The 27,223-nt window shown below is 46.6% G+C and overlaps 1 protein-coding gene across 1 annotated transcript in view; it reads left to right on the top strand.

Moving 5' to 3' along the window:
* LOC127390902 (peroxidasin homolog) overlaps nucleotides 1–27,223 on the top strand; it is a 41,331-nt gene that overhangs the window by 5,124 nt on the left and 8,984 nt on the right. The window contains exons 2-13 of the mRNA XM_051633041.1: nucleotides 4,836–4,907; nucleotides 11,890–11,961; nucleotides 12,155–12,226; nucleotides 14,745–14,816; nucleotides 16,328–16,399; nucleotides 17,976–18,145; nucleotides 20,572–20,689; nucleotides 22,369–22,538; nucleotides 23,069–23,341; nucleotides 23,488–23,604; nucleotides 25,148–25,306; nucleotides 26,609–26,721. Of these exons, the coding sequence (XP_051489001.1) occupies nucleotides 4,836–4,907; nucleotides 11,890–11,961; nucleotides 12,155–12,226; nucleotides 14,745–14,816; nucleotides 16,328–16,399; nucleotides 17,976–18,145; nucleotides 20,572–20,689; nucleotides 22,369–22,538; nucleotides 23,069–23,341; nucleotides 23,488–23,604; nucleotides 25,148–25,306; nucleotides 26,609–26,721 (1,480 nt within the window). The remainder of the gene's footprint in view (nucleotides 1–4,835; nucleotides 4,908–11,889; nucleotides 11,962–12,154; nucleotides 12,227–14,744; nucleotides 14,817–16,327; nucleotides 16,400–17,975; nucleotides 18,146–20,571; nucleotides 20,690–22,368; nucleotides 22,539–23,068; nucleotides 23,342–23,487; nucleotides 23,605–25,147; nucleotides 25,307–26,608; nucleotides 26,722–27,223) is intronic.

Genomic DNA, 27,223 nt, shown 5'->3' with positions numbered 1-27,223 from the left:
GAGTGACAGTGCAGCAAGAACAGTCTGTTGTGCAGCACGAGGCTCTCTGCACCGCTCTGCTCTTCAGCGCTTCATCCATGAGGGTAGAATCTGGTTAACTAGTATTTCCATGCTGAACATACTTCGCTTCCTCTTCACTCTTCAAACTGTCAAATCTTGGTGTCTGAAGCTGGGACACCCCAAAATAGCCAGGACTTGGAAAAGCCCCCAGCCCTGAGCCTCCTGCAGTCTCCTCATCCATCTGGCAGAGATGACAACGCTCAGCTGTCCATGTAGGGATTTGGAGATGAAGGTTGTCATTTATTAAAGCCATCTGGGGACTCGTGTGTGAGGGGGACATTCCTGAGCTGGTGAGCTGATGACAGTGAGTCTGGAAGACTTCATTTCCATCTCAGCAAGACTGTTTTTCTTTCCTGCCAGGACTGTAGCTGTTTGGCAGGTCAGGGGGACCTGCAAAGCAGACCCTGATGTTCTGCAGATAAGAGAAACCATGATCTTTATGAGAAATGTTCTGGCTCTTCTTGTAGGTGGGAAACTTGACTTAAAAGTTGTCTTTAGGATGTCTTTCACACCCTCCCTTCCCTGGGAAACACTAGAAAGAACCTCAGTGTCTTATTTCTCTTTGGAAAATCACCTTTACTCTCTGTGTCTTTGTTGATAATGACTAGTTGGCTGCCACTAACTCAACCAGTTCTGGGTGAAATGGTCCAGAATTGCCAGCATTGTTGCTTTAAGCATGAAAGATGCCTCAATGAAACAAACCCAGTAATTTCCATGGAACTGCAGAAAAATACCTCTTGTAGCTAATTATCTGCTTAGTTAACACAGTGATAAGTGACTAAATAGATCAAACAGAAACAGAAGTTTCTTGTAAAAGCCACTGATTGCTTTCTATGCTAATCATTGTTAATTATTTAACAACGCTTTCAGGGATGATTGTTCTGACAGCAGCTGAGAGGATCAGAAAGGTTTAAGTGTCAGTCTGTAAAGACCTGTTTCCCCAACCGTTTGCAAATTCTGGAGCTCTTGCTGAGCCTCTGCATGAGGTTTGGGTCCCCAGAGGCAGAAAAGGTGAGTTATTTCAATATCAGATCCCAGATTATCCATGAATTCTGGCCTATTTTGCTGTCACAAGGATTTGGTGAGATTCTCTGCTGAGCCAGTGAAGCTGGGATAGTCCTTAGGGAGCAGGACAGCTGCTCTTCTGCCCTCCAGGCACCGTGTGTGAAGGTAGAAAAGGCTCTGAGATCCTTCAGCAGCAGCTCTCCCCTGTGTTTCTGGTGGAAAGGTATCTTGTAATCCCAAACCGAGGGCCTTGAAAACGTGGAGGAGACTTGGATCACAAGGGAATATTCTTTTCACCCCCATTTTGCAGATTCCAAGGTGGAGAGCAGCAGGTGGGGGTGAGGGAGCCCAGCTGCTGGGGACCCGGCGCCAGCCCCGGCTGGCACGGGAGAAGCTGCGTGGTGGGTCCCCCTGAAAAACACATTTTGTTCTTGGAAAGAAATGGAAAGCTTCCAGAGTGAGTGCCCTGGGAATAGAGGGAAACCAGCATTTCTGTGTAAGAGGGGACAAACTCTGCAAGGAATGCTCTCCAAGGCACATGGAGTTTCCCAGGGCAGCCCTGCGGGGCATTGGTTGCCAGTGAAGCTTCAGGCTGGAGGGAGGAACTAGGGATGAGCCAAATTGATTTTGGTTTAATGCATTGGTCACGAGGAAGATGTGGGTTTCTCTGTGCCTCCAGGGTTTTTTTTGTTGTGCAGGGACATCCACACTAATGTCTTCTTGCTGCTTTCTTGGGTACAGGGAAGAAAATAGTCTAGCCCATCCTTCTGCCTCCAGGGTAGGATCAGCACTGCCTAAACTGTGTTGTGGCTAAAGGCTGCCTCACCTGCAGCCCACCTGAGTGTGTAATTAGCATTGCTGTTTAAGGTATGTATAAAAAAACCCCACCAGAATCTGCCATTTTAGTCGGTGACTATTTGCCCATTTGAATTTGTGATGATGTTCTGATGTAGTTATTGTATCTATGGCTAAATAAGCTGTTTCAGTTCTTCTCGGGGTCATCTTTTCTAGACTAGATCATTCCCATTGCTTTCCTCTGGATTCTCTCCAGTTATTTTGTATTATTTCTTGAAATGAAGTGCTCAGAGTAGACATGCACTGCTTCAGCTTCCCTTTTGGTCTCTGGGGAAAGCTGTTGCCTTTGCCTGATGGACAGTCAGCTTTCCAAAGGAGTGCACGACAACTGAGCTCAGAATCTGGGGTTCAGGGACTTATCTGAAGATCTTATCTGGAACAGAAAAGAGAAGAAAAATCAAAAGATTTCATTAAAATAATAGGTTACGTTTTATTATGTGTTCCTTGGGGGTGGTGTAGGGAAACCAATGTCTGCATGAAACCACATCCCCATTGCTGGCTCAGCAGTGGCAACTGTCAGGAGGCAACTCTCCATCCATTTCCCCAGCACCATTTCCAAGGAGTTGTTTTCAGCAACTGACTGACAGTGAGACCAACCCTGAGAGCAGAGGAGCTTGTGTTTCCTTTTTCTGGGCTTTTTCAGTCACCTGTGGTTCTGGGTGTAGCTTTTTGCTCCAGCTGTGGCAGCTGTGTGAGTGCTGGGCTGGGAAGGATCACTCTTGTCTGTGTTCATTAATACAGTCTGATTCTTTTTTTTGCCCCCACCTGCAGCCTGGGACCCAAAGTGGTGTTTTACACTTCACTGCCTGCCTCCCATGAGCATCAACAGCTTCAGCCCTGACCCCTGTATATTTCTTCCATGTATTTGTTATGTTTCCTATTACCTGGAGCCAGCTGCCTGAGCTAATTACTCAGCTCTTTACAGCCCCCCAGGGCAGGCAGAGTTGGTGTCTGTGCATTGCAGTGTATAAATCAAGTTTGCATTTCTTCACCCTTTTTCATGGTCTAGTCTTTCCTCATTTCCTTTTAATGAGGCCGTGGAGAACAGGCAGCAGGTTGTGCTCTCACCTTTGCCAATATTTAATTGTATTTGGCTTTGTGGTGCCAACCGTTGCCTTGAAAATTCCATACAGATATCCTCAAATTCACATCATCAGGGAAGGGGGAGAGGGAACACCTTCCAACAAGAGCAGCAAGAAACACACAGTGGAAGCAATGCAAGGACAGCCAAACTCATCACAAAGTGTCAAAGGGAAGGTTCCTGTTAAATACTGCAATTCCAAAGGCTGATCCTTTGGGACTACACTTTGCAGTGGCCAAATGGTGCTTTTACCTTCTAATCCCAACCTTTACTTTTTAAAGCTGTTCCCCACATTTGTTTAAATATTGCAGGTCTGTTCCTTCCTGCCCTCTAAATACTTCCCTGTGTGATACTTACCACTGAGAAAGGGAAGAGATTTCTCCTTCCCTTAGTCTTCCCTTTCTTTAGTTTGGAGGTGAAAAGTTACAGAAAGGGAAAACCAGCAGAAAAGGCAAAGCTGGGATGGGTTCTGTTGTAGCCAGGGAGAACAAAAGGGCAACAAGGCAGAGATTTAATATTCCAGTGTAACTTAGGTAAAAATGCTGTGTGATTTCTGCCTAAAAAGAAAATAAATACACAAATAAATTGGGAATTATTAATGGTAAAATAATCAGCTTTAGATTTGCAAATGGTTAAGCTGCAGAAACATTACATCTTAAAATAAAATCAAGTTTACTTATGTATAGTTTTTTCCAGGACTTGTTCAGAGATGTTTCAACCCCTGTAGAGAGATACCCACTGTCTGTTGGAGTTTGCAGCCACCTGCAACAAATGCACCTCTTTCTAATCTTAATTTTATCAAAATACAACTCTTTCTGGTGCTTGTTCTAAGTGTAGAACTTGTAGTTGTTTGTGGAATTCTTGTTTTAAACTCTGCCCCCAATTGCTCTGTCCCTTAGAATGACGGGCAGTTCTGCGTGTCCGTGGGGTTTTTTGCTCTTAAAGCAAATGCCCTTAAAAGGCTGCCTTAAAAACTGAAAAAAACTTGTATATTCTCTAAATGTAATAGATCAGACAGAGTAACAGGGGGGAAAAAAGCAACTCTATTGTTGTGCTTTGCATAAAAACTAGCAATTTGTTATGGTACCCTGGGCCACGCCAGGTGCCAAACCAGCACACGTTCCCTATAGAAGGGTTACTACTCAGTGAACCAGATTAAACCACTTAGCTCTTATTTTATTATCTCATTAGCAATCAAAACCTCATGTTTTCGGGTTCCAAGTCGATGTAGTTCCATGGACAGCCCTTGAAATTTGCCAGAATCCCCTGGACTCCACTAATTCTAATGGAAGTTGGCACGACTGTGAAGCGCAGGCAGCGATAAGCTGCTCGGAGCCCTGGAGCACTGCAGAGCAGAATGGGAAATGCTTGTTATGTGAGGTTATTTGATGAGGTTTAACCATTTTAGGGCAAAGATAATTTTGCTAGGGCACTAAAGAATGGGTCACGTGATGAGGTGCATTCCTCTACGCGTCAGTATGAAATGCAAGTGTAATTGCACATGAACCTGGGGTGTTGAGCAGCAGACCTCAGCTGGTGTCCCTGGAGATGGGCACTTCAGTCCTTTCAGCCTTTGGTTTTCTATGAAATTAAAATTAATTTTGTAAATGTAGGGTTGCCCTGGCTGTTGGCTGACTTTGCAGACAGTAGTAGATCCCAACCACCCTGCCCACTTCTTCCCCACTCCCTTCCATGATCTTTGTCTCCGTTTCTCCAGTTCCTGTGGGCCTGGAGCAACAGCCTCTCCCTGTTCCCTGCCTCCCGTGGGAGCTGCTGGTTGCTGGTGGCTTCTTGGTATCCCCAGTGCACTGATGATTGCATTTTCTGCTTGCAGAGATTTACGATTCAACCACATCAAGGAGATACAACCTGGAGCCTTCAGGAGACTGAAGAACCTCAACACTCTGTAAGTCTACTCAGTGACCCTGCAGTGAGGATATCTCTTGATTACTTCTGTCAGTATCATCCCTCACAGGCTTTAAAGATGGCTTTGCACTGTGAGTTATCCCACACAAGTTGTGCATATCCAGCTCATGCTTTAAAATTCTCTCTCTTCTCCCCTGGATCATGTTTCTTATCCCTTTTCATTCAGTGTGCCATTTAATACCTTTCATTTTTCTTCATTAACTTGTCTTAAAAAAAAAAAAATAATTAAAACTCTGATGTATCCTGTTACTGACTGAGGATGTTTGAGCAGGTATGGCCTTAGAATAGCACGACAGACATGCCCAGGTTTCCCAGGTTGGTTCTTTCCAGGTCCCAAATAGCAAGAGTAAGTCCTGTAAAGGTGGCAGTGCTGAAAGAAGGAAGACCTGAGCAATAAGGAATTCAGTCAATTATAAGAAGTTTTAGGAAGAGTGGAAATGCAGCAGCACTTTATCCTGGAGCCCTGTTCAGTAGCTTTCTCTTAAAATTTGTTAAATATTCTTTCACTGTGTGGGTGGGACTGAATCACCAAACCGTGAATGCAGGATGTTTCAAAGTACCCTGATTGTGGCCCAGGCCCCTGCTCACATGACTAGGTCAACTAGTAGACTGGTAGAAAACTTTCTTGCCAATGATGCTGTTTCTCCAGAACACAAGAACAGCCCATGTTGGCCTCTCAAACTTCACCATGTAGTGCTTAATTACAAAAAATAATAGAAAAGATCCTGAAGACTAATACTGATGGATCTCTCCCTTTAGAGATATGGTGAGAAAAGCTGACTAAAATATCTAGAGGTAACACAGAGTCCAAGTCCACAGGGTTTTAACTTATCTCAAAGGTCTGCTGAGGCATTTTGATCTCTGGACCTGGACCTTCCAGCCCTGGACCTCTCCTGAGTCAGGAAAACAGTTCCAAATGACGTTGTTTCTGTGTGATGCAGGCAGATGTTTGGCAGGCAGCTGGGCAGGACCTCCAGCCTAGCCCTGGGGAGACTAAGGATGCTGGCAGCCTGCACTTGGAGAGACACTCCACCCAACCTGTGGAGCTGTGTAAGAATTCCCAGTTCCTGCCCTCGGTCCTGGCAGGTTCCTGACATCATCTTCTGCTTTCTTCCTCCTGCCTCTCTGCTCAGTGCTGCACCCAGACACCCACCTGGCTGAGGTGGGAAGGCCAGTCTCTACCTGTTTATGCTCCATGAATTTGTCCAGTTCTTTTTGTTTTCTGTCTCCACACCCTCCTGGGCAAGGAAATCTAGGACAGCAGGTGCATGAACACAGGGAATAGACATGAATGTACCCCTTTACATCCCTAATCTCATAATTATGGACATTGGGACAGTAAGAGGAACATGTTCTGCACGGATGGTGGGCAGGCTCTCCTGCTTTCCCTAAGGGGTCTCCTGTGGTCATTGTCAGAGCTGGAATACTGGACGAGGTGGAGCACTGCTCTAACTAAATTTTTGTATTTTAATTCTAAAAATCAACTGCTTTTGCAAATGAAACCCTTCCATTTCCACAGTACTTAGTATGTTTAGTTGTATTTCTGAGTTTGGGCAGCAAACTGGAAAAATCAGTGATTCTCACACCCACAGTAGTGAACTCCCACAGATGAGGAGCTTGATGAATGAATGAGGGAACCTCAGACCTTGCACTCCTAAAGCAAATCTCCCTCCAGGAACTTTGGCTTGTCCAGTTCCCTCATCAAAACTGACGAGAGTTGAAGAATTTGCTGATTTCTCTTGGATGGTAAAACTTTTGCCTGAAGACTCTGATAGGTCTTCAAATGATAAATAAATCCTTTTAAATCCCTGAGAGACTTGCTGAGAAAGTTTGGCCAGAATATTTGAAGCAAGAGGTCTGGAGGACAGAGTAGCTCAGGTTCTATATGCAGAACTCAGAGCTTGCAGCTTTCTGTCATGGGACTCAGAGAAAATGTTCGTGAAGCAAATGAATGCTCTGAAAAGAGTCTTTTCCTACTGTGCTTCGACCTAGCAGAGGAAGGGCAGCAGATTCTGGTGAGGTTTCTGTTCTGCATCTCCTTTTGGGCAGGATAGCTGTAGTATATCCCAATCTGACAGTTCTATAAACCACCTTGATAAGGAAACCTTTGTAACTTGTGTTGGATGGGGGGGTGGGCAGTGAGATTGGCAGGAGAGGAGCCTGCTGTGAATGTCCAGTGGGGCTTCACAGCAGTTCAGACCTTCCCCTGTCTCTCCTCTCTTCTCACCATAGTGTGGGAAATTTGATAGATCACAGAGCACAGCTTCAAAATTCAAACGAGAAGCCCTGTTTGTCTGTGGGAGGGATGAGATAGAGTCATTAAATGTTTCTGGCTGGGGACTCCTGGTACAGCACCACAGGTAATGAGCAATTATCCTAAATGCTGCACCACTGGGAGCTGGCTTGTTGGCTGTCTGCAATGTTGTGTGCATTGGAGAAGTCCTCTTGGGCTAAAGGTCTTAGAGTTGTGAGGTTTCCTCATCCCTTCCTACTGCCTCTTCTCAGTTCCTGTGCAGATGTTGGTGTCTGGTTCTCCCTTCTATATTTCCAAACTATTAACAAGTCTTCTCAGTAAGAAAAAATAGGGTAGCTGGGAAAGGGAGGAGAAAAAACTCTTGAATGCCATCCACAAAATACCCACAGCTCCTCACCAGATGTTTTACTTGAGCTTGCCAACCCCAAGCATATGGCTCAGCCCAGCGTGAGCTCACAGCAGGTGCTGGGCTGTGGAAGACAGCAAACACATGGTGAGCCTGTGGAGAGGCACAGCTTCTCATGGCTTTCCAGTTTTTCCTTCTTTAGGTCATCTTTGGATGGGAATTAATGGCAACCCTTCCACATGACTGTCCCCTTATGAGTCCCCACAGGAGGTCAGCACCCTGTCGTCTTGACCCAACTGGTATATTTTCAAACCAAATGATTGCTGCTCCTTGAGTTTCTCCAGCATCACCCCCAGAAATGTCCAGCCTGGGGACCAAAACACTATTTCTTAACTTAACCCAGCAGGTATTTTATTCTGCCTGTGGCATGGGCACCCTAGAAAATAGAGTCTCTGTGGAGACCACATCATGGAATGGTGCTTCTGCCTGAGCCTTTGCCCTGCCAGTGTCCTTGCTCACATCATGTTTCTCTTCCTGCTCAGGTGAGAGCAAAAGGCACTTCTGGTGATCTCTGCAGCTCTCCTTCAGCTGCTGCTTGTAAAGAGTTTCAGGGTGAATGAGAGGAGTAACGTGAAGGTTGTGTCTGCTAGAATCCTCTAGTAGCTCTTGAAAGAACTTGTTCCTGCAAGCAAGGAGGGGCTGTTAGAGCCTGGTGAACCTCTGATTAAATTTTCACCCTCAGAAATGGATAATAGCTATTCCAGATCACTCTGTCAACAAGGCAGGATGCATGGCTGAACATTAAACTCACTTTTTCTCCCCCTTTAAATACACTATGTGGTGATTTCTATTAATGGTGTGAGGAAAAAAAATAGGTGTCATGTCACGACGAACGTAGCGTGAGGTTTGTTAAATTAAAAGAAGAAAGGGTACATGGTTTGAGTCTGAATTCTGTCCTGTCACATCATTTAATGCATTATTCAAAAAGAAAACGACTCGTTTCATGCAACTTAAGCTTGTGCTTGGCAACTGGGAGAGAAAGGGTGGAGAAGAGAAGGGAGGGGTGGACAGGACATAAAAACTAAAGGAAACTGAATGTAAAATGTTCCTGTAGTGAATCTGGGCCAGATCTCCTGGTGCTTGTGTATCTCATACCTCCCAGAAGAATTTTTTCAGGAATAAAACGTGTATAATTGAGTCCACCTACTCATTTGGAGCTCAGCTGGCACAAAGGGGAATGCCACATCATTTTGCTCTCTTTTGATAAGCTCCAGGAACTGCACTTCTGATACTTGTAATTTGTTTTGCTACAGGGCATGCTTAAGACCTGCATCAGTAATGATCTTTCCAGCTTCTGTCTGCCAGAGCATTTATTCCCAGCAGATCTGGTTAGCAGTAGATCTTGGCATTCAATCCTCTTTAACATGAGCAGGAATTTGGGCAGTTTGCTGTTCACTGCAGCTGGGATCAATACCCAGGCCCTGCCAGGATTTTGCACTCTCCTCCCCCTGGGTGAGTTGCACAGGAGTCGAGGAGCAGACAGTTGTGCACAAGCCATCTCAAGGCTTTCTAGGAGCCAGATGTGCTGTCCTGTCTATGGATTTCTCTGAAAGCAGCATTTTGGAATATGTGGACTACGATGAACTTCATCAATTAGCTCACTTTTGAGTGTTTTCCAGGACATATCCTTCTGTTACAATGGGGAATCCTGAGACAGGAAGCAGGGATGGCTTCTTCCATCCGCTTTCTAACCTCTAATGGGGCAGTGAAGAAATCCTTAAGTATCAGACGATGAGCTCAGAGGTCTGTGTGCTGCCTGCCATCTGAACTGCCAGAATTTGTCTTCTCTGGCTTGGATCACTACTTACACCCCCTTCAACTGTCCTAAATAGCCAAGAAACAACACGGATGAGGTTAATGCTTTTAAATAGCTCCAAAATGCAGTCAGACAGCACAATGCAATTTGAAATCTGCCCTGGATTTCAGTCCCCATCTGAAGGGGCTGCACTGAAGATCAGTGAAGGAGTGCAGACCATGGTAGGCATGGGGCTGCTCAGGCTGTTGGTGTGACCCTGCCCCCAGGACCTGCTCGTGGTCTCACGTCCCTTGCGGAGCAAGAGGCTGGTGCCTGTTGCGGTGCAGGGGATACAGGTGCTCAGAGCCATGGGAATGATGTTGGAGCTGGCACCCGTCTGTCAGCCCATCCAGTGTCCTCAGAAGTGAGGCCAAGGGTCAGATAACAGAGAACAAGCTGCCTTCGTTCCTCCCTGGCAGAAGATGAAAGGCTGCTGGGGAGGGCAGGGCAGGAAGCGCACGGTGGGTGCCTGTGTTGGCTTTGTCCTGTGGCTACATAGACAAGCTCCCTCTCCTGCACTGCTCTAAAGCAGTTATTTCCAGTCCTTGGGTGTTCAGTCATCAAATAAACCTTTGGGTTGGTCTTCAGGCTTAATTTCCACTCAGCATATCTGGCTGTCAAAGCAGAATAGTGTGTTCCAAGGACTTGACATCAGTTTTGCATCCTTATGCGTGAAATTGGGCTGTTTAACCTCAGCTGTGAGCATCGAGCCTTTGCTTCCAGCTGTGCAGGAACTTGTCAGCAACTTTCTGCCTTAACCTCTTTGGGCTGCTTGTCCACAACCCTGGCAATGTGCACTTTGGTGGTGGCACCTACATCCGTGGTAGCAGGGTAGCTAGTTAAGAGAGAATAGTCAAATCGAGGACACTGAGGTTCTTCTCAAACCCTTATTTGTTCTGAGTTCCAAAGGTTTCTTTGCATTTGAGTTTCTCACGTGCTTTTTGGACCCCTAATGTAATGTTCCACCTGAGAGCAAGGTGGTAGAAAGCTGGTGTGGCTCAGGTGCCTGGCAGTAACTTGTGAAGCTGCCATAACATGTCCATGTTTCTGACACCCTTTACCTTTGCATCCCCAAGGCCTTTCATTTTATCATCCTATTTTCCCACATGTTTTCTTCCATTTCTCCCCATCTCCTTGTCTTTTCTGTCCATTCTTTACCTGCACAAACTCTTCTTCCCAAGGAGGGACCTTTGCCTGTATTGCCAGAGGCTGGCTGATGCTCTGTCTACCCTGTTTTCTCCAGCAAAGAGGGGCAGAAGATTGAACTTTACTGCTGGGAAAGTGCTGAAATGTCTTCTCACCTGCTTTCTGGCGGCTGATTGTTTCTGAGGAGCTGAGCAATCACAAAAGGGAGCCTGTAAAATAGAAAATGCACATCCAAGTGTTGAACTTGACTCAACGTTGTGAGGTCTGGCTATTTGCAGAGGGAATAGCAGTTTTTCCCTACAACACTTGAAAAAGAAATCTCTGCAGTACATGGGCACAGCTCTCCTCTCCATCCACGTCTTCATTTAGGAATTATAAAAATAAGTGTAGCTCATAAAATCCTTGCTCTGAGCTATTGGGCTCTAAGCTCCACCAGATCTGAACAGCAGTGGGATACCATGGCCAGAGCCCCTCAGAAGAGCAGTTGGGCAGCCACACCAGCAGTTAAACATTGTGTATTAAAGAGCTGTTTATAAGTGATTTATTTCATTTGCTTGGTGTTGGGCTTGGCAGTGGTTGCAGAGGAGGTTTTGTGGTGTTCAGCTGCCTGGTTACCACAGTTGCACCCAGGGTGGGTATGACAAGGTTGAACCATGTTTCTGGCCCTTGGCACCAGCCACTCTTTGCATGCACAGTCATGGCAACTGCACATACAAGTCAGACACTGCCTGCCAGTGCCACCTCATCCCTAGGATTTGGGTTAAAACCTGGCACAAGGCTCTCTGGATCAAAGGAGGCTGCCTCTGAACAGCCTTGGGAATAAGGTCTGTCTTTGTTTGTTTTGCATTTGCACCTATTTGTATACAAAGTGATTAGAAAAAAGTGTGAGCATTTTATAACTCCTGTAACTTCACAGTGAACTGGTATTTTAAAATGTTTGTCCTCCGAAGCTGCACACCCTGCTCACATGTTGTTGAACCCAACCATGTGCCTTCAAAAACTGTTGTGGTTGTACAAGAGCAGCAGCAATGAATTAATTTCTCCCTCCACTTCCTTCTGCCTGTCTCCCTTCCCCTCATCCCTTTCTTGGCCAAAACTGTAACTTTGGGGTGAAAATCACAGCAGCAAAAGGTAAGGAAAAGTCTTTCCTCATATTGAAAGCACTTGGCACTTCCAGGCAAGAAGCCTCCTCACTGACTTTGCTGGTGTTTGTGTCCCAGCTTTGAGCTGCTAACCCCTTGAAGTCTCAAGCTCTGCAAAACAGCTTCAGGATTTTTTACTGGGTGTTCAGGAACACAAACACCACAAGACTGACACGTGCTGAATTCACTGGTTGTGTTTTCCTTTCTTGATTTGGACAGGCTGCTGAACAATAATCAGATAAAACAAATTGTGAGAAGATCCTTTGAAGATCTGGAGAACCTGAAATACCTGTGAGTTTGCCAGTCAAGGATGCATTTTCTGTGCTCAGAGTTTCTGGATGTTAATGTCACAGCTATAAAACATTGCCCTTGAATCCAATTAGCAAGATTTGCTTTGGATTGAGGTTCATAACTCTTTGTTTTTTTAAAACATGACTGCTGATCTGTTAGTCTAATGCTTTTTTTCTCTCTCTCCTTTTGAAAGCTACCTTTATAAAAATGAAATTCAGAGCATCCAGCAACATGCCTTCCATGGGCTCCGCTCTCTGGAACAGCTGTGAGTACAAACCTGCCTTGTTGGTTACTGAACATTGCTGCTCATGTGTGGGAGAGCTGATTTATTGGCTCCTCTAACCCAAGGGCTGTGCTTCCAGCAGAGGAGAGCACCAGACCCTTAGCAAGGAGCAGGATGAGGCTTCTACTGTTCTATCCTTCAGCTTTGCAAGACTGCTCTGGTTTCATCTGAAAACTGCTGGTTGCAGCACTGATTTTGGTTGGTTAATGCTGAGGTCTCTTCCTCCTGATGTCCCATGTTTTCTCCTGACCCCAAACCTCTGGAGCATAGGAAGAGCCCAGCGGTGTTTTTGATTCCCTTTATGTCCAAGGACTTTATGACAGGGGCCTTTAGGGTGGCTTGAAGCAGAAGGCAGCTGACCTGTTGTGTTTGTCTGCTGGAGCTGAGAGTAGGATCTGGCCCTTTTCTGGAGCTGAGGGTGCAGGTCAAGTTCCTCTCTTATCCAAACCTGTGCTGAGAATGAATGGATGAAGTGCAGGCTGGGAGTTGGGGCACTGGGGTGTTTGTGGGAGCAGTGGTGGTGCTCAATGCTGTAAAGCACCTGGAAATTGTGGCAGGTGAGAGGAGAGCGGATGCAAACAAATGCAGCAATGACCTTCCCTCCAAGCTGTGTGGCAATCTGGGATGGAAGGAGCCTCCTGTGTTTTCCTGGCAGCTGGAGCCCATTGCACGAGCAGCCCTTGTTTGCCCCCCTTCTGTGCATTGCAAATCTGTGCTGCTTATTCACTGAAATGAGTTTTGGGGTTTGACTCTTGGCACTCCATGCTCAAGGTGAGATGGGAAGACTGAGGTCTGACTCTTCTAAATGGATTTTTCATGCTGAGGTTGTGATAGATTACGTGCATCTGTGTGAATCCGTGTGTACATATGGAGGGAGCATGAGTGTGGATCTTTGAAGTAAAGGAATTATTTGCATCATTGGAGAGCTGGAATCAAAGGTGAAACCTTTCAGATTCATGGGTTGTGCCAGATGACAGCTTTTATAGGGCTGGAATGTAACTATGGGTTTTGCTATAAAAGGGATAAGGATCCAGCTTGTTCTCCAGGCTGACAGCAGAAGTGACCGAGTATAACAGGAAATTTCAGGCAAGCTCAATGCTAAGTTGTGCTGCCAGCCCTGTGCACAAGAGGATTTTTCATCAGCCAGCTCAGCAAGGATGCCTGGGAGAAGGCATAGGAAGCAGATACCAGCTCAGCTATGCTGGGAGAGGAGATGGTGCTGCCCACGCTGGTATTTTAACAATGAGCATTCTAGACTGGATGTCATAAATAAAAGGAAAAAAAAACAAACACAAAAAACCAACAAAACCAACCAACAAACCTCTGAAAGGCCCATCTGTTTTCAGTCTCAGGCAGGCTTGGTTCCAGAAGAATTAGCTTTGCTCCAATCCTTCCCTGTTTCCCTGTGCCCCACAAGCCAGCTTTTCAAGAAAAAGTATAACCCGCTTGACGGGCAGTATCAGCTGCTCTCCTCAAGGTCCAGAGCAATGACAGCAGACATCTGAGACCTATTAAGACACGTCCATCTCTTCCCACTGTTGCCCTCCACAGCAGAATCTGAGTCACCATCTCTCAGTTTGTGCTTAGACAGGGGACCATTTATCATGAATCCTTCCATTACAAATCAAACAGCCATGTGGTGGCTCAGCTACAATAGCAGAATGACTTGTTGGAGATCCGTGATGAATCGGTGTCCAACGTGAAATTTATGCCCGTGTAAAATAAAGGGGAAGGCTTTAGGCAACTTTGAAACCCTGCCAAAATGCATGTAAAGGTCAGGAACGTGTCAGTTTTGCCAGTTAATGTCACAGCTGATGGAAAGAGGGAGTCTCGGGTATCGTAGGGTGTTGCTCTGCAGAGCCCAGCTTTCCTTTGCTGATGGTGAGGGTTGAGCTGGGCAGTGCAGAAGGTCTCCCAGGCCTCTGGAACTGCAGGTCACACTTGAGGTCAGCAACAAGCAGGACCCACATCAGACACGGATCAGATTCTTCAGAGCCATCTTCTACAAATTAATTCTCAGCAAACTGATGAAGCCATTCAGAAATGTTGCAATTCCTAGGCTGGGAACAAGGGCCTTAGAGGAAGGTTATTTCCTCCTCCCTGACAGTCCAATGATGTGTTGAAGAAAGGGGAAAGGCAGGGACAATTCCCATACAGTGCTCAGATGAGAGCAGCTGCTGCTGGCTCTTCATGGCCAGTGGTTTCATCCTGACCCTGCAACAGCGAGTTCCCAATGATTGTGGTCTTAGGCTTCAGTGGAGAGCAGATCTGTCCTTCTTTTATGAAGAGAGTGAATAATTGACAGAATAGGGAAAAGCCAGTGTTGGCTCCTATTTTTGCACATGGTAAGTGGAGACACTAAAGAGACCACTGGCTTCCCCACATCTGCCCTGAGATGTGTAGTGACCTATTGGTGGGTGTTGGTGGATTAATCTGGAAAGATCTTCTGGCTTTTAAATTGCAGTCTGCAGCTCTGCCCTTTGTGATTTCCATGTGACAGGTACCTGCATTTCAACAACTTGGAGAGCCTGGAGCCAGAGACTTTTAGTGACCTGCCTAAACTTGAAAGGCTGTAAGTAAAGATGGGACCTTTCTTGTGAGGAGGGGGGTGAGGAGAAGGGGGAAAAACCCCTTCTTTTTGTGTAACAGTGTGGGTAGCATGAAGCAAAATGTGATCTTCAAAACAGAGGGAAATGCAAAAAGAAGGACATTTTATGAGCTTGCCAAGTTGCAGAGTTTCTGAGAATATAAAGGGTATTGCCCTTGTTGTGTTATGTTCACATTTCCACCCAAGGAAGGGTAAGTCTGCAGAAAGCCCTACACTTGGCCAAGCCAATTGAAGTTTTACTCTGACCGTAAGGTCACCATAAGTCACCGTTGGGCAGTGTGCACAAAAAAAAGGGGCTGGAAAAGGAATAAAGCCAGAAGAAAGTCTAACAAAACAAACACTCATCCTTCTTGAAAGCAGTTATGAGAAGAAGTCCTGTGTCTTCTGCTTCCCGTGATTGCTTCTGGTAGAAAAGTAGCCACTAGGACAAAAGTTCACGTGGTGGTTTCCACTCCCTGGTGAAACCAACAGACCCTTCTGTGCTGCATGGAAGTGTGCCTTATATCCAGACATGCTAGGAAAACAGGATCATGGGATCCAAACACCCTGAGGAAAATTTAGACCTGGATCAGTCCACCACGGCTGATCTCAGCTGCTGTGTTTCATCCAACAAACATTCTGGATTTACATTTTAGAGGAAGGCTTGTCAGCATCCAAGCTGGGCAACGAGGCTGAGCGGGTGTGTCCACGGGTGTGTGCAGAGCCCTGCACACAAGCTGTGATGCTTTTGTGTTTCTTCCCTGTTCCACCATCTACTAAAATTGGTTCCCAGCTTTTGTCACTGGTCTTTTATGAAGTTTCCATGTAACCAACAGAACTAAATTTCTCCCTCCATGAAGGGAATTCAGAGTTCATTATTCCATCCTGGTCCCTTGGTGCAATCAGACTTTTTCTAAGAACTGGGGAGTCTTCTCTGTGTGCTGAGACTCTGAAAGTGAGAATTTGCCTCAGCTTTGTTCAGAGATAAGTCCACCCTAGGCTGCTGTTGTCTGAATTAGATTTACTGATGGATTTGGGTTAATAGCTGCACTGGGTCTAGGGCAGGAGTCGTCTGGCACCTTCTGCAGGAGCCTTACCTCAGTGGCTGCCTTTGTAAAATTTCTGTCTTCTGCAGGAGGGGAAAGGTCCCTTCTAAACTGGAGCTGCCCCAGGCACAGAAAACAGAGGGTGGGTCCAGCCTGTGGGGATTTCGTGCCCTTTCTCCTCCCTTTGCAGAGGATGAAGCAGATTTAATTTAAGGTTCCAGTTTAAACCTGTGACATCACATCTTGAGTCACCATTTCCAGCCCACACCCGCTCTGGTGCAAGTGAATGAAATCCCTACAGCTCATGGAATCAAACACCATCAATTTAAAACCTAAGTTCCATTTTTGATGAGCAGCCTTAGTATTTAAAACTGAGTTTTGACCTGGGATGTTATCATCCTCGTAGTGCAAACACTGAATAATGTTTTGGCACGGGTTCTCCCTTTGTAGATTCTTGCACAACAACAAGATTTCCAGGATTCATCCAGGGACATTCTCTCAACTGGAATCCCTCAAAAGGCTGTAAGTAGAAAACACTGCCTGCAAAGAACAACTGTTTATCTTTGATCAGTTGGCCAGGACCTGAGGAAAAATGTGCCTGGTTGGCAAAGCTTTTCGTTGTTGCACTTCTAAGGCCACTGCTAAGTTTATACAACAGTTTTGATTGGACATGAGAGCTGATTTAACCCTTTAGTGGTTTCCTCATGCTAGTGTTTAATAATAATAAACTATAATCTTCTTACAGCTCAATAATGCCACAGTTCCTGGGAAGTTCTCACAACTCTGCTGCCCTAGGCAGTTTGAACCCATAAAACATCCTTCAAAAATGTAGGAAGTCCAGGTCACAGATATGACCTCGATCGTGTCTTCGGATCAGTATCTAACATGGAAGAGAATCATAGGTGTAAAAGAAAAGGCTTTTTTTGTTGTTTGTTTCTAAACCTTGAAAATACTCCTAGGGGTGCTGAGGTGCAGGATTCCCATCCCATGCAGGAATGCCCTGCTGTGTTATTCCCATGGAACCTGGCTGTCACTCAAGCTTATTTCTTGCTTGCTTAAGCCTCCCCTCCCTCCCCCCCCCTCCCCTGCCAGAGCTTTGCTTTGTTTGTCTTTTATGGTCTCTGGAAATCAGTTCTATTACACATTTTGGGGGGGAGAAAAAAAGCAAAAACTGAAGAATTTTGGTGTGCTGCCATGATTTTAAACTGCAATAAAATAATGTGCTTCTCACTGCAGCCCTCTGTGATTTCTGCAAGCAGGTAAAAGTGATTTGCTTTCCTTCAACAGGGAGTAACTTGTGACATGTTGTCTGTACGTGCCAGAGAAAAAGGTGGGGTGTCCATAAAATTCCTAGTGTGAAATCTCACATTCTCAAATGTTTGTCTCTGGAAACATTAGAGCTTTCTTCCAGGCTTTGTTTTTTTCCAATGGCCCTGACCCATCCACTGTTAAACTGTCAACTGGGGAGGAGGAGGCATCCACTAATCCTGCTCTGGTCCTTATTTATCCTTATGCATAGGAATGAGGTCAGGGGAGGGAAAAGCGTGGGTGCACTGGGAGGTCACTGGTGCTCCGTTTGGCACAGCTCAGGCACATGTTGCAGTAATGAAAGTTCTTCTAGTGGTGCAAAACTGCTACAGCCTCTAGCAGCTGCTGGTGGAAAGAGATGGATCTGAGACTCAGTAAAACCAAGCGGGATTTTTCGGAGCTAAAAAGACATGGAAAGCTCTGACAGAGGCAGCATTATCTGCTGGTCTGACAGAATTCAACAAAGGCCGAAATCTCCACCCTGGGGAAAATACCAATATTTCAGCATCTCTGCCTCAAATTAAGCAAAAAAGGTATAATCCAGTTTAACAGAATAATTTTCATTTGAAACAGGAATGGCTGATGGGTCATGTTAGTTTTTCAATGAAATCCTTCTGACTTGGTTCAGTATTTAAATCTTGTGGGGATGAACTATCTCAATTTTTCCTCTGGGATACAACCCAATGCAGGGAAGGGCAGCCAGGTGACCCTTCCCTCTGGAGGGCTACTCCCCTCTTGTGTCCCAGAGCAGGAGGCAGGGAATTGAACAGTGTTTTCCTCGGCCTTGCAGGAGGCTGGACTCCAACGCCTTGCTCTGTGACTGTGACCTGCTGTGGCTGGCAGAGCTGCTGAAGGAGTATGCTGAGCAGGGCAGCATCCAGACAGCAGCCACCTGCGAGGCCCCTCGGGACCTGCACGGCCGCTCCATCGCCACCTTGACTGCCCAGGAGTTCAACTGTGGTGAGCACCAGCTCAACCCCTCACCAGCCAGCTCCATCCCAGGGAGCTGGGCTTTGGTCTGGGAAGGTCCTTGTGAAAAGGGCTGGTAGTGAGAGGACAAGGGGTAATGGGTTAAAACTGGAAGAGGGAGATCTGGGTTGGACACGAGGAAGAAATCCTTTAGTGTGAGGGTGGTGAGACCCTGGCCCAGGTTGCCCAGGGAAGCTGTGGCTGCCCCATCCCTGGCAGTGTTGAAGGGCAGGTTGGATGGGGCTTGGAGCAGCCTGGGCTGGTGGGAGGTGTCCCTGCTCGTGCAGGGGAGTTGGAACTAGATTATCTATAAGGTCCCTTCCAACCCAAACCAGTCTGTGATTCTATCATTCCATGATTCTGTGAACTGCTTCCTCCACCTCTTTTCCTCCTTCTCGCCCTGGCACCCTTTTACTGCCAGGGTGGGAAACTCCCAGTGGGGTCACATGAATTATTAGGATAATGCAGAGAGAACTGAGGTGGGGGTTGGAGGCAGCTCTGCTTTGGCTGGCAGGTGTCATCTTGGTTTTTAAATAGAGCAGGGCCAGTAAAGGACCTGCTGCAGTTGGTGGCTAAACCAGCAACCAGAAGGAATGTCCCACGTTAGGCTGAACAGAAGGGGAGCACTGGGAGAGCTGCAATGGCTGGAAACAGCTGAAAACCTAAGCAAGCTCTTAGCAGATACATAGCCAGGTGCTTGGTTTGGCTATGGTCATGTGTAGTGTTTGTTAAGCTGTTGGTCTTTAAATTTAGATGATTTCTCACTGAAAAATGCCATTTTAAAATGAAAGGGTTTCTTCTGAAAAATGACTCAGTTAAGTATAGAAAAAGACAAAACTCTAAGTGCAGGCATGGGTGGAGGATGGCACAAGCACCAGCTGTGGTTCCCTGATGCTCCACTGCTGGTAGAGTCAGTCTGAGATGTTCCCATTCACCCAGGCCAGCTATCATATCCCTCCTGGATCTGCCAGTCCAGCTGTGCTTGGCCAGGCTGTGAGCCAGATGTGTTTTGATTTTGAAGAACACCAGCTGCATTTTGAAGAACTCTCCCTTGCATTCTCCTCTTCTCCTATTATTTTTTTAACATATATTTTTTTTAAACAATTCGTGACCACTTCACAGCTCAGTTCAGGCCACGGCCAGGCTGAGAGCAGGACTGGCACAAATGGGTCTGTAACCTCAGGGGACAGGGAGGAACAGGAAAGATCTAGAGAAAACAGCTGCTGACACACAGGGTGGGACCAGCTGCAGATGGATGTGCCACACAAGAAGCTGTGCCCAACATGCACCCGGTGCCACAGGACAGCTGTTCATGTCAATTTGTTCTGGTTTAGGTCTGGGCTCACAGTGTGATGTCTGTTAAATTAGCCAGAGCACCTGGTGGGAAGATTTTGCTGGCATTAGGCTTTCATGCTGGTGTTGTGCCAGCTGGGGAAGACAAACGATGCATAATTCAGCACAAAGCTAGAAGGCAGGCAGCTGATATCTGAGTCAGTCCAAAACCTGCTGGCATCAAGTTAACCCACCACTTTTTAGCAGATGTGAACCAGAGGAGCAAATCAGTGTTTTCTACTGTGGGGCTGGGGTGGGTTTGGTCCCTCACCAGCACCGTGGAGCCTGGTTGCAGAGCCCTGAATGCACAGGCTAAGGAGGAAGAGCACAGGTCTCCCACTGGAAAAGATGGCAGGTTCTCAATCTTATGGATAACCCAGCTGGTTGTACTGGATCACTGGTGTGCACACAGGTTATTAGGGAACTATTCTGCTGAATGCAGATCAAGCACTTCAGACCAGCCCCTATTTTAGCACATCCTGTAAATCTTCACCTCGCTTAGGGCTCGGGTGCACCTGGAGGCAAAGCACAGAGAGGAGGGCTTGGCTGGATAGGGATCAGCTGGTGAACTAAGGACATAATGAATGAAATCCTGTTGGAAGGGATGTGGTTTGCAGAGAGCTGGCACTGTCTTCAGATGGAGCGGGCAGTTGCTGAGAGCAGCAGGATGCCAGGGGCAGAAAAACAGCACATGTGAGGATGCCACTGACTTCTCCATTTACTTTGGGGGAGCCAGGGACCAACTCTTGGGCCACAATAGCGAACTAGTGTACAGCCAGCTCTGCTTTTCCCCAGTGCTGCCTGGGGCTCTGCAGGGAGCTGATCCCCTGCCCAACACAGGGCAACAGGAACAGCCACTTCCATTCTCCAGGGCCCTTATTGGGCTCAGATGATGCTGTTCCCTCCCTGATATCATTAGTTTCACTGATGGTGAGAAGTCTTGGGGTGGCTCTGAGTGGATGTTGCTGGGCTCCTCTGGTGCCTTGCTGGGGGTTGCAGGGGTGGGTCTTGCATTACCCACCAGGCTCTGGTTGGGCTGTAGGTGGTTTGTTTGGGCTGGGTCATGTTAAAATGGTCTTTTGCAGAGCGGCCTCGCATCACCTCGGAGCCCCACGACGTCGACGTCCTCTTGGGAAACACAGTTTATTTCACCTGCAGGGCAGAAGGCAACCCAAAGCCTGCCATTATTTGGCTGCACAACAAGTAAGTCACACACAATGAGACCTGGGGCAGCAAAAGTTTTCAAGCACCCAACTCTTCCATGGTGCTTGTAAAAAAGCTGTTTCACACAAAATTAGAAAAGAAATGGATATTCCATGGGTTGTATTTACCTTCCTTTTAATTGCATTCTCTGGTGACCACGTAATCCAAGTGGTGTTTTCAGCTGTGTTTGAAATATTTCATCTGCATTTGTAAAGGATTCCAAGAGCTTATAGCTTTCCAGAAACATTCACTACAGGCTGAAAGCAATTGTCTTTTGATTAGGAAAAAGAAATTAAATTAGTATTTCACCTTGCTCAAAGCCACCAGGCTTGCCATTTATTAACTGCTGAAATGTTTCTGGTCTCTAGGTCTTCTCACTAAGGGTCTGGAAGAATGGCTCCTTTCCTTTCCTTTCCTTTCCTTTTCCTTTTCCTTTTCCTTTTCCTTTCCCTTTCCCTTTCCCTTTCCCTTTCCCTTTCCCTTTCCCTTTCCCTTTCCCTTTCCCTTTCCCTTTCCCTTTCCCTTTTCCTTTCCTTTCCTTTCCTTTCCTTTCCTTTTTCCAAAGGGAAAAACTCACTGTGCTCCATGGAAAGACAGACCTTGCAGAGCAGCATGTAGGTCATCACTCTGTACAGCCACACTGAAGAAATGCACAGCTGTGCTAGATGCCAAAGTGCCACACAAGGAAGTATTCTGTGCTCAAGCAGTTGCCCAGGGTGGAAGAGAAGTTACTTTGCTGCTTTATGAGCTTCTTGTCTGTGGGAGCCTGAGTAGGGCTGGGTTATTAATAAGAATGATCAATGTCTGCTTCACCAGCTAAGTCCCCACCAAGCAGAATTTCAGCACAGAGCAAAAGTTTATGGCTGAGTGAAATCCCCCGGGAAAGAAGGTTTTGTTAGGGAAATGCTGGCAGGCTCCCAAAGATAGCATTGTAAGAGGGGTAATGATAATAAATGTTCCACAAACGAGATAAGACCAGAGTGAGGAGACATCAGGGGAATTAAACAAATGCCCAGCAAGCATATTACTTGCATAGTGGATTCAGCCTTTGTCCAGGGGGGAACGAGGTCCTTTCTCCCTTTTCAGTCATCTGCAGCCATCCAAGATTCCTTCGTGCTGGGACAAATGGGATGCAGCAGTGGGACTGTCTGCTGTGGGCTGGGATCCAGGAGTCACAGGTCATTGTGGAGAGAAGGAAGATGTTTCACAGCTCTCGGGCTGGGTTGGAGTCCAAGCTGTGGTGGGGTCCCACAGTGACTTACTCAGAGTTTTGCTCCCCTGAGGCCTTTGAGCCTGTTGGGATAGAAACGGCTGCACACAATTACAATATTAATTCATTATTATATTTGCACTTAGTAATGAGAACAAGCTTTCTGGGCCTAGATGCCCTGACAATAGCAACAATTTTATTGCATGGGAACAGTGTGATCTCCTGACGGGCTGTGAATGTCCTATATAATCAGTGGTGAGGGAAAAAGTAGCTCACCCAGGGAGTAAATCAGAGCTGGAGCTGAAGTTCAGTGCTGTAAATCATAACTCTTGCTATAAATTTAATGAAGTCTCAGAACACCTCCAAGAAACACCAACTTGCTGCAACACATGCAAAGCCCCAGCAGCTCAGGAGAAGACCACCAGTCTTGACTCCTTTCAGATTTTGCCTGGTTGTGGCTGTTTTTCAGCAACAAGATTGACATGAAAGATGACAACCGCCTCAACCTGTTGCAAGATGGTACCTTGATGATCCAGAACACCAAGGAGTCAGACAAAGGCGTCTACCAGTGCATGGCCAAGAACATAGCTGGGGAGGTCAAGACACAAGAAGTCGTGCTGCGCTATTCTGGAGCCCCAGGTAATGGAGCCTTGTGCACCCCTTGAAGGACCAGCTCGGGAAGATGGGGGAGGCTGGGAGTGGATTCATGGGAGTCAGAAATTGGGGCTTTAGAAATTGGAGGTCATTTGGGGCTGGGGAGGGAGTTTAGAGGCTGGGGTGAATTCTGCAGCACAGAGGTAGCATGGCTGAAGGGGACATGGGTGGGGATGCTCCAGCATTAAGTGACCATCCCTGGAGGCATTTAAAAGATGTGTAGGTGTGGTGTTGAGGGACATGGTTTAGTGATGGACTTGGCAGTGCTGGGTTAACTGTTGGACCGGATGGTCTTAAAGGTGTTTTCCAACCAAAACGATTCTATGATTCCATGGCTGGGATCGGGAGGTGGTAGGAAGAAGTAGCTCAGGGGTAATTGCTCACATTGAGGATCTGGAGGTCAGGGAAGAGCCAGGTGACTGCTGCCTGGCTTGCATGAGGAGTCCAAGCAATTTCTGCCCATGACTGAGCAGACAGCAGAGCTCCTGATTTCTGAAGCCCTGATTTCCTTCCAGCCAAGCCCACTTTTGTGATCCAGCCGCAGAACACCGAGGTGCTGGTTGGGGAGAGTGTCACCCTGGAGTGTGGGGTCTCTGGGCACCCCCAGCCTCGCATCAGCTGGACCCTGGGCACAGGCTCTGCTTTACCCCGGGATTCCCGCTTCGCTATCACCAGCTCTGGAGGACTCTTCATCCAGAACGTCACCTTCTCTGACCAGGGGCAGTACAACTGCAACGCCAGCAACAGTGAGGGATCCATCCAAGCCACAGCAAGGATCATAGTGCAAGGTGAGGAGTCCCAGGCTGATGACATTTCTTGGTCAGCAGGATGTATTAAGGACTTCTGATTGGTTCTACTTCCAGGAACTGAGAACCAACCCAAGGTTTTGCTGCCTGAGTTTTTCCTGCTGCTCAGTCATTGCTTTCCCCTCCAGATTCTCCCAGGTTTCTCCTCACCCCCACGGATCAGACAGTAACTGAGGGACAAAGTGTGGACTTCCCCTGCTCTGCTGAGGGTCACCCTCCACCTGTCATTGCCTGGACAAGGGCAGGTACTGCTTCACTTGACTTGGGGTTTCTTTCTCTCCTGTGCCACCATCCATGGGGGGTGGGTGAGAACAGCCAAGCTGCTAGTCCAGGGCAATGACTGGCAGTGGTGACACGGGACAGATGGTGATCAGCACAGTCACACTAGGAGGCATGTCATGCATCACTGAGGATGATGTTGAACAGTGAGAAGGGAACTTCTTAGGTCTCTGAAACACTAAGTCATCATGTCAGAAGGAAGGAATGTGCTGATTTTCATCAATATGAAACCCAGGGAAACCCTCAAACTTCTTCCTGCCATGGCTTCCTACCTTCTTTGAAAAGACCAGGTCTGAACACTCCCAGTCAGTGGACATCCCCATGGATCAGCTCTCCATCATTGATGTTGATGTGCCCCTCTCAAGGGGCGTGTTGCAGGAGATCTGACACACTTTTGGGGTTTCTTGTAGCTCAGGAAAAAGCTCTTTGGGCCAACAGGTGGTGGTGAAGTTTTAAAGTCTCAGATGATTGTTGGCACTGGCTCCACTGAACCGATCCCATCCAACACTTTCTGGGATGGAAGCCAGTAACACTTGGCCCAGAGGCCCTCCAGCTTTTCCTTATGCTTCACAAGCCATAATTAATGATTTAGTGGTGTGGAGAATTCATGGCTGTTGTATTCCATCTCCCACAGCAATAGCCCTGACACAGGGATAGGAAGGACCAGCTGAAATTCTCCTTCAGCACCATGTTCTCCATCTCTTTCAACCTGATTTCCTCCACTGCCCAGATTTTAGATGTCTCTTAGACATGTGGAAAGGAGCCCAGTGACAAGAAGGTTAATAACTGCTTTGTAAGCAGGTTTGTCTGGTCACTCAGCAATCCAAAGATCAGCCAGGCTCTGCAGTGCTTCCCCAGGAGGTGTGCTAAGGACAGAACAAGAGGAGAAGTGACAGAGCACCACTCACTCTCAAAGCCACTTTTGACAGTGGGGGGAGGATTCAGGTTCCTTTTGGTATTTGAGATTAATAAATAGAGCCTTTATTTGGAGGAGAAAGAAATATTAAAAAAGTCACTAAACTGAGACGTTCTAATGATTTTGTTTGGGTTTGGGAAAGCATTTGGATTTTGACTTTTTCTCCTTAAATAGAGGAAATATTGAAACAATGCAGTTTCCAAACCAAAGAAATTCAAAATACCAAATTAAAAAGACAATGCTAAATGTTTCCATTGATTCAATGAACCAGGCAGCTTGGATAATTGAGCACAGATTTGCATCCATCAGGTGTCAGTGAATCTGCAGTTTGCACTAAGAAAAGGCTCATGAGGAAAGAAAAAAGGTATGAGCTCCTACCCAGCTGCTTGGACAAGACAACTCAGTTGTGGTCCTGGGTTTGGGAGGAGAAACATCTGTCCTGTTCCTCACTTAGCAAGATGAAGATGGTATTTTGGGGTGGCTGATGTCATGTGGGGAAGGGAATGAAATTTTTAATGGTCCCTATGGATACCTCCAGTGATGAGAAGAGAAATCTCCCAGACAACTGACAAATCTCCCTTCTCATTGACCAGGTGGGCCACTGCCAAGTGACCGGAGGCACAGTGTCCTCTCCACAGGCACCCTGAGGGTGATGAGGGTTGCTCTGCATGACCAAGGGCAGTACGAGTGCCACGCCATCAGTGCCATTGGGGTGAGGACCCTGCTGGTGCAGCTCTCAGTGACCCCACGAGGTGAGCTGGTGAGGCTGTGGGCAAGGAGGGTTGGCCAGTGGCTGTCACTAGTGTAACGTTGGGCTAAATAAGACACTGTCTGACAAGGCAGGGAATTGTCCTGGCTCCTACGGGGTGGGATTTTGCTTTTCCCTGGGAGCAGATGTCTAGCTCCCAGAGCTCCATCAGTGGGTGGGAAATGTTAACGAGGCTCACAGAGTGCCAGGATCTGTAAACTGGAAGAAGCTGCTTCAGCTTTCCTTGCAGATTTATCTGATCACCTAGAAAAATTACAGCTGTGGGAACGAAACTCATTTGGTGTGGCCAGGGAATTGGGCTGGTATTGGCTGCATCTGCATGGATCAACACCAGGGCAGGGTCGTGTCATCAGCAATGACCTTTAACACCCATCAGATGAGCTCTGATAGCTGGCCAGAATTGTTACTAAGAACATTATTTTGGTAAACAAAGGATTTTAAAAAAAGATGTATTAATTAAATTCTTAATAATGTAGTGGGTTTTTTTACTCTTTTTAATTTTTGGCTTGCTTACAGAATGAATGGCAGGATTCTTTTTTCTTTTTTTTTTTTTTTTTAAATGAAATATTCTGTAAAAAACTAATTCCTTCTCAGAAAGATTGAAGTCTGGCTCCAGATACTTTTGTCTTAACCACTAGCTAACAGGACATGGATTTAACCTAAATTTACATATTCTAAAATGAAGTCTCTGTAAAGCACAAGTCACACAGGAATGCTTTCGTGGTTTTATTCTCTTTTTTGTTCCTATATAGATAATAATTCTAAATAGGCAAACATCCCTGCCTGCTCACAAACATGGCAGAATTTCACTAAAGGTTGACTGGAGGAAAGGAAACTCAAGAAACATGAAATTAGTGATGCTTCAAGCACAGAGTTCACAGAATATTTTAAGACCAGCAATATACAGTTATTTAATCTCACCTGATCAACATTTGCCAGGGGGCCTCATCTGATAGTTCTTGAGTCAATTCATTGTTTCGCTGTGACATCTTTTCTAGAAAACCTTTGAATTACTGATTTTAAATGACAGAGAAGCCAGCACATTCTTTTGTAATTGCCCCAAGTAAAGGCACAGAGGAGCAGAAAACAATTCAGGTAAATTACAGAGGACTTGGAAGAGGGACAGAAGGGACAGGTCAACTGGCAGCCCTTGGAAGAGCCCCTGGACAGCAGACAGAGCCCAGCAGCTCTTGTTTGCCCACGCTCAGATGTTTTGTTCACAGATTTCTCAGTTTTCCTTCCTGCATTTTGTGCACTTCTGCCTTTTCTTCCCCGTGTTGCACAGTGATACCCGTGTTCCTGCACCCTCCCCAAGACGTGGTGGCAGAGACAGGCCAGGACGTTGCCATTACCTGCACTGCCCAAGGAGATCCACAACCCACCATAACCTGGGTCAAGGTAAGAGCTGATCCCACGTACCTGACAGCCCCTGGGAAGCAGGGTGGCTCGGTTTGTGCATCACATGTGGAAGAAATTGTGTGTGGTAAAAAGATGTAAGGACCAACATTTCCACTCATTTGGGGCTTTTAATGGTCTGAAGGCATGTTGCTCTTCCTGAAGGCATGTTGCTCTTTCTCAAACTCAAAGCCTTGCAACACACATTCCTGTTTCCTCTTGCTCCTTTCAAATGAGTATCTTGCAGCTAATGACCTTCCAGGATGTTAGAAGTGCTGGACTTTCCTGGAAAAAAAAAACCAACAAAACCTATTTATTTTTTTTTTTATAAGTAGTTTGTCCTTATTTCCAAGATTCCCTCTGTTGGAACTGGATGATGCTGGTTGGCTCCAGCTTTGATGGGGCAAATCCACAAATCGCTCACCATCACCCTGCAACCTGGCTGCTCAAGTGTTCATTTGACAAAGCTCTTCTGACTTCTTCCTGCCATGCCTTAGTGGAACAC

This window comes from Apus apus, chromosome 15 (assembly GCF_020740795.1).
Source record: "Apus apus isolate bApuApu2 chromosome 15, bApuApu2.pri.cur, whole genome shotgun sequence".
NCBI lineage: Eukaryota > Metazoa > Chordata > Aves > Apodiformes > Apodidae > Apus > Apus apus.
This window is presented reverse-complemented; position numbering and strand designations above follow the sequence as displayed.